Source organism: Phasianus colchicus, chromosome 21 (genome assembly GCF_987193195.1).
Source record: "Phasianus colchicus chromosome 21, bPhaCol1.hap1.1, whole genome shotgun sequence".
Taxonomy (NCBI): domain Eukaryota; kingdom Metazoa; phylum Chordata; class Aves; order Galliformes; family Phasianidae; genus Phasianus; species Phasianus colchicus.
Window position 1 is genome coordinate 7,639,742 of NC_143456.1, and position 13,855 is coordinate 7,653,596.

The 13,855-nt window shown below is 53.7% G+C and overlaps 1 protein-coding gene across 1 annotated transcript; it reads right to left on the bottom strand.

Moving 5' to 3' along the window:
• Nucleotides 1-406: 406 nt before the first annotated feature.
• On the bottom strand, nucleotides 407-8,269 carry LOC116227993 (multidrug and toxin extrusion protein 2-like). The gene is made up of 17 exons (XM_031591577.2): nucleotides 8,137-8,269; nucleotides 6,833-6,934; nucleotides 6,248-6,316; nucleotides 5,844-5,992; nucleotides 5,580-5,622; nucleotides 4,984-5,028; nucleotides 4,471-4,568; nucleotides 4,122-4,219; nucleotides 3,675-3,788; nucleotides 3,367-3,434; nucleotides 3,148-3,256; nucleotides 2,666-2,741; nucleotides 2,427-2,496; nucleotides 2,043-2,175; nucleotides 1,833-1,927; nucleotides 1,514-1,595; nucleotides 407-1,208 (listed from the first exon to the last, which is right to left on the bottom strand). The coding sequence occupies exons 1-17, from the start codon at nucleotides 8,245-8,247 to the stop codon at nucleotides 970-972; spliced, it is 1,701 nt and encodes a 566-aa protein (XP_031447437.2). The 5' UTR covers nucleotides 8,248-8,269; the 3' UTR covers nucleotides 407-969.
• Between the last annotated feature and the right edge of the window lie 5,586 nt (nucleotides 8,270-13,855).

A 13,855-nucleotide genomic window follows, 5' to 3' on the forward strand; every position in this document is an offset into this window, starting at 1 on the left:
ATGCCTGCTGTGAGCTCCCGTATCAACCATCTCACCCACGGGCACCCATTGCTACATGCCAGGAGATGCCTTGCACCACTGGAGGTGATAATTGCATCTGAAGGCTGAGCACACAGCCTGCAGCATCTCTGCTGCCACACCGCTGCAGGTAGGAGAGCTCATACAGGGGGCAGGCAGTGCTGTTAGCACACGTGGCATCCCCTTGGCAGCACCACAACACCCTCCCCAGTGAGAACCAGCAGCAGCTGAGGTGCACAAATCCCTGGCTGCTTCTGCAGCCTCAAACCCTAAGGCCAGGAGTTGGAGGCTGTGTTTAAGGTTATTCTTATGAGGATTGGTCATCTACACAAACCAGCACACGCCTCCCCTCACCCAGTTTGGTTGTGCCAATGACCGAGGTCATGTTCACACCCTGTTAACAGCACAACATTTACTCAGAAAACTTTTATTGTATCAAAATCCCACCTTACAAAAGTGCAAAGAAGAGTTGCTCTAGGCCCTGTGCCTGTCATACAGGGCCGGCGCCCAGTGCCCTGGCAGAGCAGTCAGCCCTTTTCCAACACAGTGGGCCTTGCACAGCAGTGAGCTCCGACACTTTGAGGTGCTGGTGTGCAAGGGACCACACTGAGCAGGCAGTCTGGGCTCTGCCATTAGCAAATGATCTGGACAAGTGCTCCCAGCAAGGAGGAAGCAGGACGGCAGCACGAGGTCCCTGTCTCCATCCCTGGCCACCCCAAAGGTCGGTTCCAGCCTCCCAAAGTGACATCCCCCACACAATGCTGGAGAAGGGACCAGATCTCAAGCTCAACCCCTCTAAGAACCACGTGTGTGGGACAAGATATTATAACCAGAAATGGAGCAAAGTGAACTCTGTGAGTGGCTGAGGGAGAATTACTTCCTGCACCATCCTCCTGGGGCATCACCGTGTGCCCTCCTGCACAGTTCCCTGGTTGCACGCTGGCTCTGCCTCTAGCTGTGGGCTGTCAGGAGCCGGACCAGCACACCCACCAGCAGCACAGCAAGGGCAGCAGCAGCAGCCAGCACCCGGCAGACGATCAGGGCCCTCCATGCCACAGCAGGAGGAGCAGGGACATCCGCTGGCTCTTCCTGAGTGATGAGCTGGTGATCTGGGAGCCTCTCGCCTCCTCCCACCATGCTGTCAGGCAGCACCACGGTCTCCACAGTGTCTGTGTCTACAGAGATGTAATCTGTGCAAGAGAGGTGAGTGCTGTAGGGAAGCTGAGCTGCAATGTCTGTAGCCTCCATCTGCTCCCTGCCCAGTTCTGAGGGTCCTCTCCTGAGGCTCAGGGCTGAGGGGAAGATGCAGGTGTGCTCTGCTCTCCCCTAGAGCAGCCAGGGTGGTGACAAGGGTACCAGGGACCAGCACCAGACACTGTGCTCTTTCCAGCTATCAAAGCTGGAAGGACAGACACCACAGCCATGGCTGTAAAGCAGAGAAAAGGCTGGGTGGAGGATCTGTGTTCCCTCCCTGTTGGGCGGCATGGTTACGTACCTATAGCAGATGTTTTGTTAGCAGCTGTGCCATTGGAGTTCACATCTTCCAGCTGTTTTTTCAGACCAGCTCGGACTTGAGCCTAAAAGCACACACAAGAGTTGTTCTCAGAGCAGAGATGTGCTGCCCAGCCAAGCAAACCCGAGCCTCCTCCCTGACCCTCCCAAAGCAAGCATGCTTAGCCCAAACTGCTCCAGTACTACAGAAGAGGACAGATCTGGTGTCACTTCAGCTCCCCACAGACATCTTTACTGCTATTCTGGGGCAAAAACTGGCATGACACCTACTAAGAGTTCCTGCAGGGAAGCACAAGTCTTACCTCTTCTGCAGCTTTCTTCCAATCCATGCGCATGACAAAAGCAGAGAAGGAGAGGGATTGCAAAGAGATACAAACGATCATCCCTACCCACAGACCTGCCAGAATGGAAATGAACTTCAGTGAGTGCTGATGGAAACCTCGCTGCTGCCAGACACGGTCAAAATGCCATACACAGCCAGAGCTGCAGTGCTGAGCAGAGGATGCACGTACCCAGCACCCCCATTTTGGCTGCAAACATCAGTGAGATGCCGATGGGCAAACCGACGGCGTAATAACCGACAGCGTTGGCGATGGCACCCAGCTTCTGCTTCCCTGTGCCCCTCAGCACACCACCACAGGTTGCCTAAAGGAAGCAGCGGGGAAGAGGGAGAACTTGAGAGCTACAGAAGAGTTGTTTTGCAGCAGTGCCAAGAGGCAGCTCCAAGCACAGGGGATGCTGAGGTGCTACGGGTGATGGAAGCTGCTGCTGTGATTTTTTTTCAGTTTGCTTTTCTGTATTATTGTAATAGATCAAAAAGACCTAAAGGCAGCTTTGCACTCTCCATTGCACCCCTACTTGCAGGGAGGAATTGCTCCCCATGCTGGGATACTCACTGCTGCTGCATCGAACAAGTGGAATGGAGCAAAGATGATCATCACTTTGGACACCAACATAACGATCTCCCTGTTAGAAAGACGTACGTACTGATCAGGGAAAGCAGCACAGCGTGGGCTCAGGGCACTCTGACACATCTGGGCCAGCTGCAAAGCCTGAGCCCAGCCTCTGAGCTGCTCCTGGGCAGATCGTGTTACCCAAAATGGTAACAAAGCTCCAAAGCAAGCCGCCAACCCACTTGTCATTGGTGAAGATGTAGCCCACCACATCTTTGAGGGTTCCCAGTAACGTTGCAACCACCACAGCAAAAACTCCTGAAAGAAAAAGAAATCATTGAACCTCAAAGGCTGCACGTGCTGCTCCTGAGCAGGTCCAGACCTCAGGGGCTTCACGCGATGGGGATGCCCCAGGTCCCCAGGGGCTTGGCAGACCTCTGGCTATTACTACAGAACAGGACAAGGCTGCTGTCCTTACTTTTCCCCTCGATATTCTATCCACCATCTGGAGGTGGAAGACAGAACACTAAATTGTGCTTTAACTAGCAAAGCCTTTGCACTAGGTTCCTAACAGTGCAGAAGAGCCAGGGTCTCACCCTGTCCAAACAGAATAATCTGAACAAGTGGGCTTGGGTTGCTGGGAATGGTCACCAGCCCTGGGAGAGGTGAACTGAACCTATTGCTGATAATTCTTTAATTCCCCTCTGCAGGGACCTGGGCTGACCTGCGCACAGCAGAGCAGTGATGCAGGACGTCTTGGCTTGCACTACATCCCCTGATCCCAAGGCATTGCCCACTCTGACACTCACAGCCACGCTGAAGCCCAGAGGCACCTGAGTAGCAGCAGACAAAGAAGAGGTGAGTGCCAACAGCCTGCAGCAATTGTCTCCTTCCCCAGGAGGGAATCTGCAGCTGATCCCAGTTTTATGCACCCAGTCCTTACCATGTATGCTGCAGAGGAGAGCTCGTAGATGACAGACTGAGCACCCAGTTCCACCACACTGAGCAACCCTGGAAAAGATGCACCACTTTGTTAATTAGGTCAAAATTAGCTGCATTAACTTTTCCTTTGCTGACAAGAAGGCAGTGACTACAGGGTTCCCAAGTAACACATGCAGCAAACTGCAGAACAAACCCTGCAGAGGAGGCTGCTGGCAAGAGATGCTCAGGGACACACTCAAGAGGCAGCCACCAGAGCAGGGATGGCTTGAAGATGCCCTGCAGAGCCATGGAAAGAGAATTTGGATTCACCTGCCAAGAAGCTCCCGATCTCAAAGGTCCACCACTCAATGCACATCATGAGCATGCTGGGCAGTGCCAGCTGGATGTAGGAGCCCCAGTCCAGGAGGCAATCTCTGGTCCAACCTGCAATGTAGGGATGAAGTAGCATGAGTGCATGATTCTCCTTTTCCTTGCTGAATGGGAGCCATGAGGTTATGTGGACACTCTAAAGACAGCGACCCATGGGATGCTGCAGGACACCAGCCTAGAGCTGCTGTACCACAGAGCATCTCAGAGGTGGGGTGACCAGGAATGGGCTTGGGGCTACAGTAAGGAACCTGAGGCCATGGCTACAGCCTCTCCCACAGCGAGGGGATGGTCATCCCTTTATCAGACCTATAACCCAGGTGCTGGTGACAGTGCCAAATCCCCAGGGCCAGGCACAGGTCTGTTGAAGGGTTAAGCTCTGAAGAGTACCTCCCCATGTCTGCACGTGGATCTTCTTCCACCACACAAAAAGGAAGAGAAGAATGGCCTGAGTGTACTGAGAAGCAGTGTTGGCCCAGGCTGAGCCCCTGAGGAGAGAAACAGATTATAAACAACACCCTCACTCATTTTTTCAGCTCCAGCAGACCTGGTGGCAAGCACCTATCCCTTGCTGCAGGTATGGACCAGCCCCCCTCACCCCCATCCTTGGCCTGATCTTTCCAAGCTGATTGGCTGGGCACAGAGGGTTGCTGCACATGGCACCCAAGAAAAACCCTCACAGCCCCAAGCAAACCCTTGCACCCAGGCAGAGGCTGTCACCACTTCTGCTCACACTTACACCATGCCCAGCTTCAGTGCATATAGGAAGAAGGCGTTCATGGCCACGTTGAGGATGTTGGCTGCAACTCCTGTCACTACCTGAGGCAAAATGATAGCCTGGAAGACAAGGAGAGACTTTAGAGTTTGCTTTTCCAGCACTGCCCAAGCTCCCAAGCCTGCAGCCACAACCCAAGCTACCATCCAGCAAACACTGGGAAGACCTTCAGCAGTGTCTGAGGAGAAAGCCAAGAAGGTGGCTCCTGTTTCAGGTAAGATCAGATTGTATTAGACATGCAGAGGACAGCAGGGCTCAACAGTTGGTACCATCAGCTCAGTGCAGAGCTCAGAGGTAGCAGCAGGAGAATGGAGCAACCCAGAGGTGATTCCCACAAGCTCCTCCTGTCCTGCAGAGCCAGCTGGAGGCTGTGGGTCACACATTCCTCAGCCCAGCTCTCCCCAGGACAGGATGAACTTAGATCTCCAACCTTATCCACGTTCCTAGGAACTGGCCCAGAGCCCAGTTACACAATACCTGACTTAGTAAATATCTTGTCTGCAGCTGGTACAGAAACGCCGCCTGCAAGAGTCAGAATTCATTTGGTCAGCACTGCTGTTCTATGGTTCAGTGGCCAGCTACAGTTTAACACCTACAGCGAGGTACTTTCCACAGCTCTTGCAGGGCTGTGTCAGGGTGCTACAACACGGCACGCTGCCCACAATCCCCTGCTAATGCTTGATTTTAACCTTGGAGCACAGCTTCAGCTTGGAGGAGATTCTCCAGAGAGGCAGATAACAGCTGAGAGTCCAGTGGCTGCATGTGTGTGAGCTGCAGCCTTTATCACAGAGCTGAGCGAGCTCTGCAGCACTCAGTTCCAATGTCCAGAGCTTGTAACTTGTTGTGCAGGGATGTGGCCTGCAGTAAAAGCCTCTGCACACTAATATGAAGGAAAGCATGTTTGCTGGTCCAGCAGCAGCAAACATTAAGGTTTAAATCCATTAAGGTTTAAGAGGCACATTGTAAAACTCAAAATCATGCTGCCTTGTGACCTCCAGAGCAAGGACCCTTCCTCATTTCCCCATTTGTTACTGGGGGATGCAGAGCTTCTAAAAGCTTTAGCAACAACTTACAGGAAGAGCTGGAATAAAGATCATCACGTAGACCTGCGTTAATCTGGAAAGAGAGATGTTTACCCAGTTAATGAGGCAGGAAAGCAAGAGCCAAACCAAGCAGAGTCATATTTGAGCTCCACAGAGCCTTGATTTCAACACTATGCAGTAACCCAGCCAAGCACCCAGCACATATGGGCCCTGACCAAGGGGCTTCAGTGCCTGCAGGGCTGAGACCTGATGTGCTGCTGATCAGACAGGGGTCACACTCAATCTCACTCTGACCTGGAGACCTCGGGGTCCTGCCGGAGGAGCAGGAGGATCTGCTCAGTGTTGATGAAGATCGCCCAGCAAGGAAAGCAAAACAGCAGCAGGATGAGGATCCCTCGCTGCAGGATGGTGCCCACTTGCTTCAGGTTTTTGCTGCCATATGTCTACGTGAGGACAGAGGATCAGAGTAAGAGTTGTGGGTGGGCAAATGCTCAAGGCTGGGGCAGCGATGTAATTTCCCTTCTTGCTCCCAGCAGTGGCCACCAGCAGGCCGGTTGGGTTTAGCTGGCTCTCGGGTGGATTGTGCTTCCCTCTGCTGCCCATCCTCCCACCTTTTGTGCCCCAAACCACACTGCACAGCAGGTGAGGCACTGCCAACCAACCCCACCAGTAACAAGGAAGGGGGAGCTGCCACCAACCTGGGACATCAACGTGTCACATGCCGAGGCCAGGCCAGAACCAACGGAGATGCCGATCACATTGATGACCTGGAGGAGATACAAGTGACTTGGGTAAGTGAGAATCACAGGGAACGTGGCCCAAAGCACCATATCCCTCCCTGTTGGGAAGAGAGACTGTTCTGCTGTGAGTTTTTTGGGAAGTTTCCAGACTTCCTCTGTTTTTCACAATAACACATTGATATTACCTAAATAACCTATTCCTTGTTATGATGTGAAAAGGAACATCTAGCAAGGGATGAGCAGCTAAAGGACTACAAACAGTGCAGCTCCCCACCACACACACACACAGCTGGGTCTTGCTGCCCAGCTGCTGGCCTTGCACAGTCACTGCTGTTCAGCTCACATCTCTTGCCTCTGCTCAGGGCAAAGGAAAGAACAATTTGCTGGATGCAATCTTTGTGTTGCATCAGGCTACGCGCAAAGAATCCTCAGTAAGCATTCCTCCGGGGCTTTTCTTTTGCATCTTCTTCTTTTCTATTCCCCTTTTTGGATGTCTCACCATTTTCATGTTTCAAATCAGAGGGTAAGCAGAGCAATACGTACAGACACAGCCAGCGTCACAGCATCCAGCTCAGCTTTCCCCAGATGGCCGCAGAATATAGAGCTGACCACGCTGATCAGGAACCCCAGCAGCTGGGCTACAAACTAGAATGGGAAGAGGAGATGGAGAAGTGAGCACCATTGGCACAGAGGAGCACTGCCCTTCCCCTGCAGCTGGGCCATGGCCAGTTGGGTTTGAACCAACACCAAGCTTCCCCCAGGTCGCTGGTGGCTTTGTCCTTAAACTCAGTAGTGTTTTGGTGTTACAAAGCCAATCTGCTAGATGGCCTTGTAAAGGCTCTTTTCCATCATGAAAGCTGAGTAGAGAAGGAAAATGAAAATTCTCGATGCTTTTTTGCACTTCCATGCATCTGGGGAAAGCTCAGCTCCCCAGAACGCAGCGTCCTCTCCTCTAAGTCTGGCCTCCACCTTCCTCTCCAGCAAGGATCAGCGATGCTGTCACAGGCAGTGAGCTCAGGACCTCATTTTTCCTTGGCAAGAGATCAATCCCAATGCAGCACGGAACTGCTGGAAGAGGATGGTAAGAGCAAGAGGTCCCATGGCAGGTGGGTACAGCTGCGGGGCCATGCCCGGGGGCTGCTCACACTCCTGTCTTCCTTGCAGGCTCCAGAGCTGCTGGAGAACTGGCTCCTGTGAGGTCAGAGGAAGAACCAAACCAAACCTCCCACTGCTGCCTGCAGATGCTGCACTGTCTCAGGCCTCAGCACGTGCAAGCAGCTATGAGTAATCCCTGCAGGAGAGCTCTGTGACTGCTCTACTTAAGAGCAAAACGTGGCAAACAGCACTAGGTTTGCTTTGAGGTTCCCTGTGCCCACCAAGCAGGGGATGGAAGCGTTGAGGGGCTGACGGGCACTGCTAAGGGAACAGAAACCACCGTGATTTCCTCTGCTGCACCGCGGCATTGGGGCCACGTGAGTGTCAGTGAGGACATCGCCCAGAGCTGCTCCATTTGGTCCTCGTCTACCAGGAGTGGCAGAAAGCTCGGGACACGGAGCATCCAGTTAGATGGATTTTCAGCCCAAGCCAGCAGCAAAGCCCGAGCTCCCAAGGGGGAAGGAGACGGCTGGAAGGGAATCTGCCGCGCTGGGTGACAACTAAAGGATGAACCACAGCGGTTTGACTCCAGCCGAGCCCCATCCGTGTTGGCAGGGCGGGTGCAAGCGGCACCGAAACGCCTCGAAGCAGCGCCGGCTCCGCGAAAAGCTCAGCGGAAAGCTCCGCGGAAAGCTCCGTTCCGGCCCTCCCGCGCCCCGCGCCGCTCCCATCCCCGCATCCCCGGTTCTCACCACCGGCCCCGCCAGCCGGGCCAGCTCCCCGCTCTCCCGCCGGACCCCCGCGGGCAGGAGGCGCCGCGCAGCCCGCAGGCACCGCGCCGTCAGCCCGCCCGTCTCCGCCATGGGGCCGCACCGCCGCTCCGCCGGGGCCGCCCGCCCGCCCTATGGGCTCGGCCTCCCCGCCCCCGGGCCGTGGGGCTGCCGGCTGGGGGCGGTGCGGGTCGGCACGCCGCTAAAGGAGAGCGGGGCTGCGGTACGTGAGGATGCACGGATCTGTGCCCCGCGCAGGAGGATGTGGGTTTGGTGGTCGAGCTTTGCCCGTGGAAGACAAAGGGATTTCTCAGCGTGTACTCCGGGGATGTCTCCCCTGCCGTCAGCACCCTGTGGATTCCACATCAGTAGGGGCACCTGGGGCTTGTCGTGGAATCACAGAGACGTTCAGGTTGGAAAAGACATCTGAGAACCTTAATTCCATCCCCACCACCACCGTGCCCACTGATCACGTCCCTCGGTGCCACATCTTCACGGTTTCTGAGCACTTCAGGGACTCCCCCACCTCCCCCAGGGCAGCTGTGCCACTGCCTGACCACTCTTGCAGAGAAGAAATGTTAAGTTCTTTACAGAGAGAGTGGTGAGGTGCTGGAACAGCTGCCCAGAGGGGCTGTGGATGCCCCATTCCTAGAGGTGTTCAAGGCCAGGTTGGATGGGGCCCTGGGCAGCCTGGTCTGGTATTAAATGGAGAGGTTGGTGACCCTGCATGTGGCAGGGGGTTGGAGATTTGTGATCCTTCAGGTCCCTTCCAACCCGGACCATTCTGTGATTCTGTGAAATGTTTGCTACTATCCAGCCCTGAACAACCCTTGGTACAACTTAAGGCTGTCACCTCTCAGCCTCCAGACCAGGGACTCCCCCATCCAGCTGGCCAGTGCTGCCAATTGTGGGAGCACACCTCTGCTGGGATGCCCATAAAGGACCATATTTTGAGTGGGAGTTCAGGTTGTTATGAAGGAGATGTGGAGTCACCATCCCTAGAACAGTTTTCAAGAGCAGTGGAGATGTGGCACTGAGGAATTTAGTTTAGTGGGGCACGGTGGGCATGGTTTGATGGTTAGACTAAAAGATCTTTTCCAACCTTAATGATTCTATGTTCCTACAAAGGTGAAATTCTACCCATATGCAGGTGCTTGGAACCAAGCAGCTGTCCCCAAATCTATTTCCAACATATGGAAAAATACAGTGGAAACGGAGGATTGCTTATACATACAAGCTGTAACTGCTTATACCCTGTTTCAGTGACCTGCAGCTGTGATGTCACCTCCCAGAAATGTAAAGCCTCGTTAATGTTTCACCTTCCCCTTTGCTCCTTTGGCTAAGATGTGACATCATGCAGTGCTGAGCAACAGTGGTGAATCAGAGCCTTTGGGACTTTATGTGCCATGATAAAATCTGGGTACCACAGGTCACCAGAGTGTCTGATCCCACTATGAGCTGATCCTTGAGGCTGCTGGAGTCCGTGCTGCCTGCAAATCTGCACCTTTGGGGCAGCTGTGGAGAAATAGAAGTTGTCAGCAGTGAATGATGAACGTCCCTCCTGGCAATCACAAATCCACTGCCTGATGGACAAAGGGCTCCTGTGATGCCTGGAGGCAGGAGGGGACAGATAAGGCTCTGATGGTGCCATTCAGTCCTCAACAAACTGAGTGCAGTGAGTCCCTTTCAAGTTTGCTGTGATCCTGCTGGGACAAAAAAAAAATCCCATGCTAGCAAAGAGAAGCAACAGAAACCTATGGAAAAGAATAAGACTTTGCTTCTTCGGGCTTAGGGGGGACCTAAAATTGTTGGACTAGATGACCTTGGAGGTCTTTTCCAATTTTGATGGTTCTGTGACTCTTTGCAGTGGTACCTGCAGGCTCTGGGCTAATGGAGTGCCTAACATGCATAGAGGGGCTGTGATGAGGCAGGCTGAGCCTTGTGCTGGCACATTTGCTCCATCCCTTTCCATAGTAGGGATAGGGACGGTTCCAGCTGCCCCGTGGCATTTGTGGAGCCCCAGTCAGATGGTGAGGGTCAAAGGTAGGCTGGCCTTGAACCCAGCTCTCCCACCAGCCCGGATGTTTTGCAACACCAGGGGGAAGAATTTAAAGGGTCAAATTCCTCCAGGGTGTAACGTCACTGAATTCAGTTCAGACCTCCAGCGATGTGCTCAGGCAGCCTGGTACCTTAACATGGACGTGTTTAAAGGAATTAATGTGTGACTGGTGAGGAACCAACTGGAGCACACAGCTGGGCTGCCCCGTGTGAGCTGCTTCCAACAGCTGGGATCTTCTCAGCAATGCTGATGTTAATCCAGAGTGGAGAAAATTCCCAGCAGTGTGCAGCACTGGGAGAGGAGCAGCAGGCCTTTCCTCTGCAGATTTCCAGCAAGAGTTTTCCTTCCCAGAGTTTCCTCCAGATACGTACGTCCATATTGTGAAATGCAGCCAACATCCTGCTACTAAAATAAACCCCACAAACGCACCATGTCTGGAACCATTAAGATTAAGAGCTGCCATATAAGAAAAATGTGAGAACACAACAGATTTGTGTCAGACACTCATCTGTTTGAAGAAAGCCCCTTTCTTTTAAGGGACCTTGCTACTGGCTGATGTCCAGATACCGTGGAAAATCCACTCCTCCCTGAGTTCAAAACACAGCTAAATTAGAAACTGAAAAGCCTTTTGCAATGAAATTGAGTTTTATTTAAGCATCATACCCTAGGAGAGCATGATCAGGGCTGCTGGCTGGCCAGGGATGGATGGAGCACACAGGTTTGGGACTGCTGTACAGGGGACAACCCAGAGCAGCCATCTTCAAACAGCTCCTCATGTGTAACCATCTGACTGCTGAGAAAGTTGCTGTTTGTATATATATATATATATATATAGCAAACAATGCTAATGATTTCAGGCTACAGTGACCCCAGCTGCAGGGCAGCCTCTCTATTGGGTATGCAGGGACAGTTTTTCTGTTTAAACTCACAGAAATGTTCTCAAGTTTCCCCGCGTGCTCAGCACTGAGGCTGCACCTTGAGTTATGTGTTCACTGCAAGAAAGGCGTTGAGGTCTTGGGATGCTTGCAGAGAAGGGCTGTGAAGGGTCTGGAGCACAAGGCTTACGGGGATCAGCTGAAGGAGCTGGGATTGTTCGATGTGGAGAAGAGGAGGCTCAGGGGAGACATCATCACTCACTACAGCTCCCTGAGAGGAGGCTGTGGGGAGGTGGGAGTCCTCTGCTCGCGGGTAACAGCAGTGGGATGAGAGGAGATGGTCTCACGTTGCGCCAGGGGAGGTGCAGGTTGGATGTAGACTCTGTAAGTTCATCCTGCAGGTCGCCTGGTTTCTTTGTACCCGGGTGAACTGGTGTTCTGCTGCCTTTTGCACTGCCAGTTATTGAATAGTTGGTTGAAGGAAGGGATGCCATTCAGAGGGACCTCGAGAGGCTGGAAAGGTGGGCCTGGGTGAACCTGATGAGGTTCAACACGGCAAAGTGCAGAGTTTTGCACTTGGGCTGGAGGAATCCCAGGCATCCCTACAGACTGGAAGGAGCGGGCCTTGAGAGCAGCCCTGTGGAGAAGGACCTGGGGGTCTTGATGGATGAAAAACTTAACATGAGCCAGCAGTGTGCCCTTGTGGCTCGGAAGGCAAATGGTATCCTGGGCTCCATCAAAAGAGGGGTGGCCAGCAGGGACAGGGAGGTGATTGTTCCCCTCTACTCTGCTCTTGTGAGGCCCCATCTGGAGTACTGCGTCCAAGTGTGTGGAGCCCCCAGTACAAAAAGGACAGGAAGCTGTTGGAGAGGGTCCAGAGGAGGGCCATAGAGATGATCAGGGGCTGGAGCACCTCCCCTATGAAGACAGGCTGAGGGAACTGGGCTTGTTCAGCCTGGAGAAAAGAAGGCTGCGGGGTGACCTCATTGCAGCCTTTCAGTACCTAAAGGGAGCCTACAGAGGGGAGGGGAATCAACTCTTTGAAAGGGTAGATAACTGCAGGACGAGGAGAAATGGTTTTAAGTTGAGGGAGGGGAGATTTAGGTTGGATGTCAGGGGGAAATTCTTTACAGAGAGAGTGGTGAGGTGCTGGAACAGCTGCCCAGAGAGGCTGTGGATGCCCCGTCCATCCCTGGAGGTGTTCAAGGCCAGGTTGGATGAGGCCCTGGGCATCCTGGTCTAGCATTAGGTGGGAAGGTTGGTGGCCCTGCACGTGGCAGGGGGGTTGGAGCTTCATGATCCTTGAGGTCCCTTCCAACCCGGGCCATTCTGTGATTCTGTGAATAACAGTCAGAACATCCGGCAGCGCAGCTCCGCGGGCAGCGGGGGGCCCCGCCTGCAGTTCCGCCTTCAGCCGCGCGGTGGCGCCAGAGGATCGGGGAGCGCGCTCCGTGCGCAGCCGGAGGGTCGGGCGGAGGAAGCGGGATCCGTTCCGCAGGGTTCCGCTCTCGGACACCGCATCTCCTCACCCTATGGTGCCGCAGGTGGGCTGCCAGCCCTTTCCTCGTTTGATCTGGTTGCTCTTTAAGAGTAAGCAATGCTTTTTAGTTGCTCTGTGTCTCTTCTATTCGGTTCGCCGAGCGCAGGTCAGGCCCATTGACTGCAGCCGTCATTTTTACAGCTGAATCTTTATATTGCTACATAGGTTCATTGAGTTCAGGGCCACAGGCTCAAAAGCAGCTCCCCTGCCCTAATGAACCCCAGTACTTAATTAATGTAGATAAGGCGGGACAAATAAAAACAAGGCAAAACTCCTCCGGCTTTGAACCACCCCGAGGGAGCAGGTCTTGGCACAGGAAAAGAGAGATTGTAATGCTGTAATAACAGTGATAATTAATTGTATTTATAAAGCATCCCTTGATGGTTCTGGATGCTGTACAGTGTTAAGCACCATTGGAAGCAGCAATAACAAGAGGCCCAATAAGGAAGGGCCGCAGAAATTGGTGTCTGCACAGCAGCCATTGGGAGCAGCTGCAGAACTGAGCCAGGAAAGTGAATGGGGATAAATGGGGAAAAATGGGGGAGCACATTTGGGTTGTGAGGAGCAAATCTGTTCCAGTTCCTGGTTTGTGTGTCACGGCCCAGGCGTTATTTCCTCCCCGTATTGCAGCCAGGTGGAATAAAGGCTGGAAAAGACCTCTAAGATCATCTCACTACGTGAGCTAAAGCTGTAGTTTCACAGAATCTAGTCCAACGGTGCCCCTACCACCAATTCTGCCCACTAACCGTGTCCCTAAGCAGCACATCCGTGTGGACCTGGAACACTTCCAGGGATGGGGAACCTCCCAGCTCTCTGGGCAGCCCCTGCCACAGCATCACGGCTGTTTCGGAGGAGAAACGTTTTTCCTAAAACCCAACCAGATCCTTTTCGTCCACGCAACCTTCCTGCCCACACACGGGGCTGTTATTACCATCCAAAATCCGAGAAGAAAACCCTCTTTTAACTCCGTCTGTCAGAACCACAGCCCGACACTTGGCTGCAGCCCATCGATCCCGTGCACTTCTTTCGGGTCCATCGCTCCGCCGTGGATGGGGGTCGATTCGTGTCGTTTTTTGGAAAACAAAAAGCACTTTCCAGCCTTCCCAAAAGCTCTCCCCGTCCGCTCCGACCCACCGTGCCCAGCAGGGCTCAGCATCATCAACCCCCCCCCCCCTACTCAGCACCACCCCGGGGTCGGGCCGGGCGCGGCGGGGGCGGGCCTGGCCG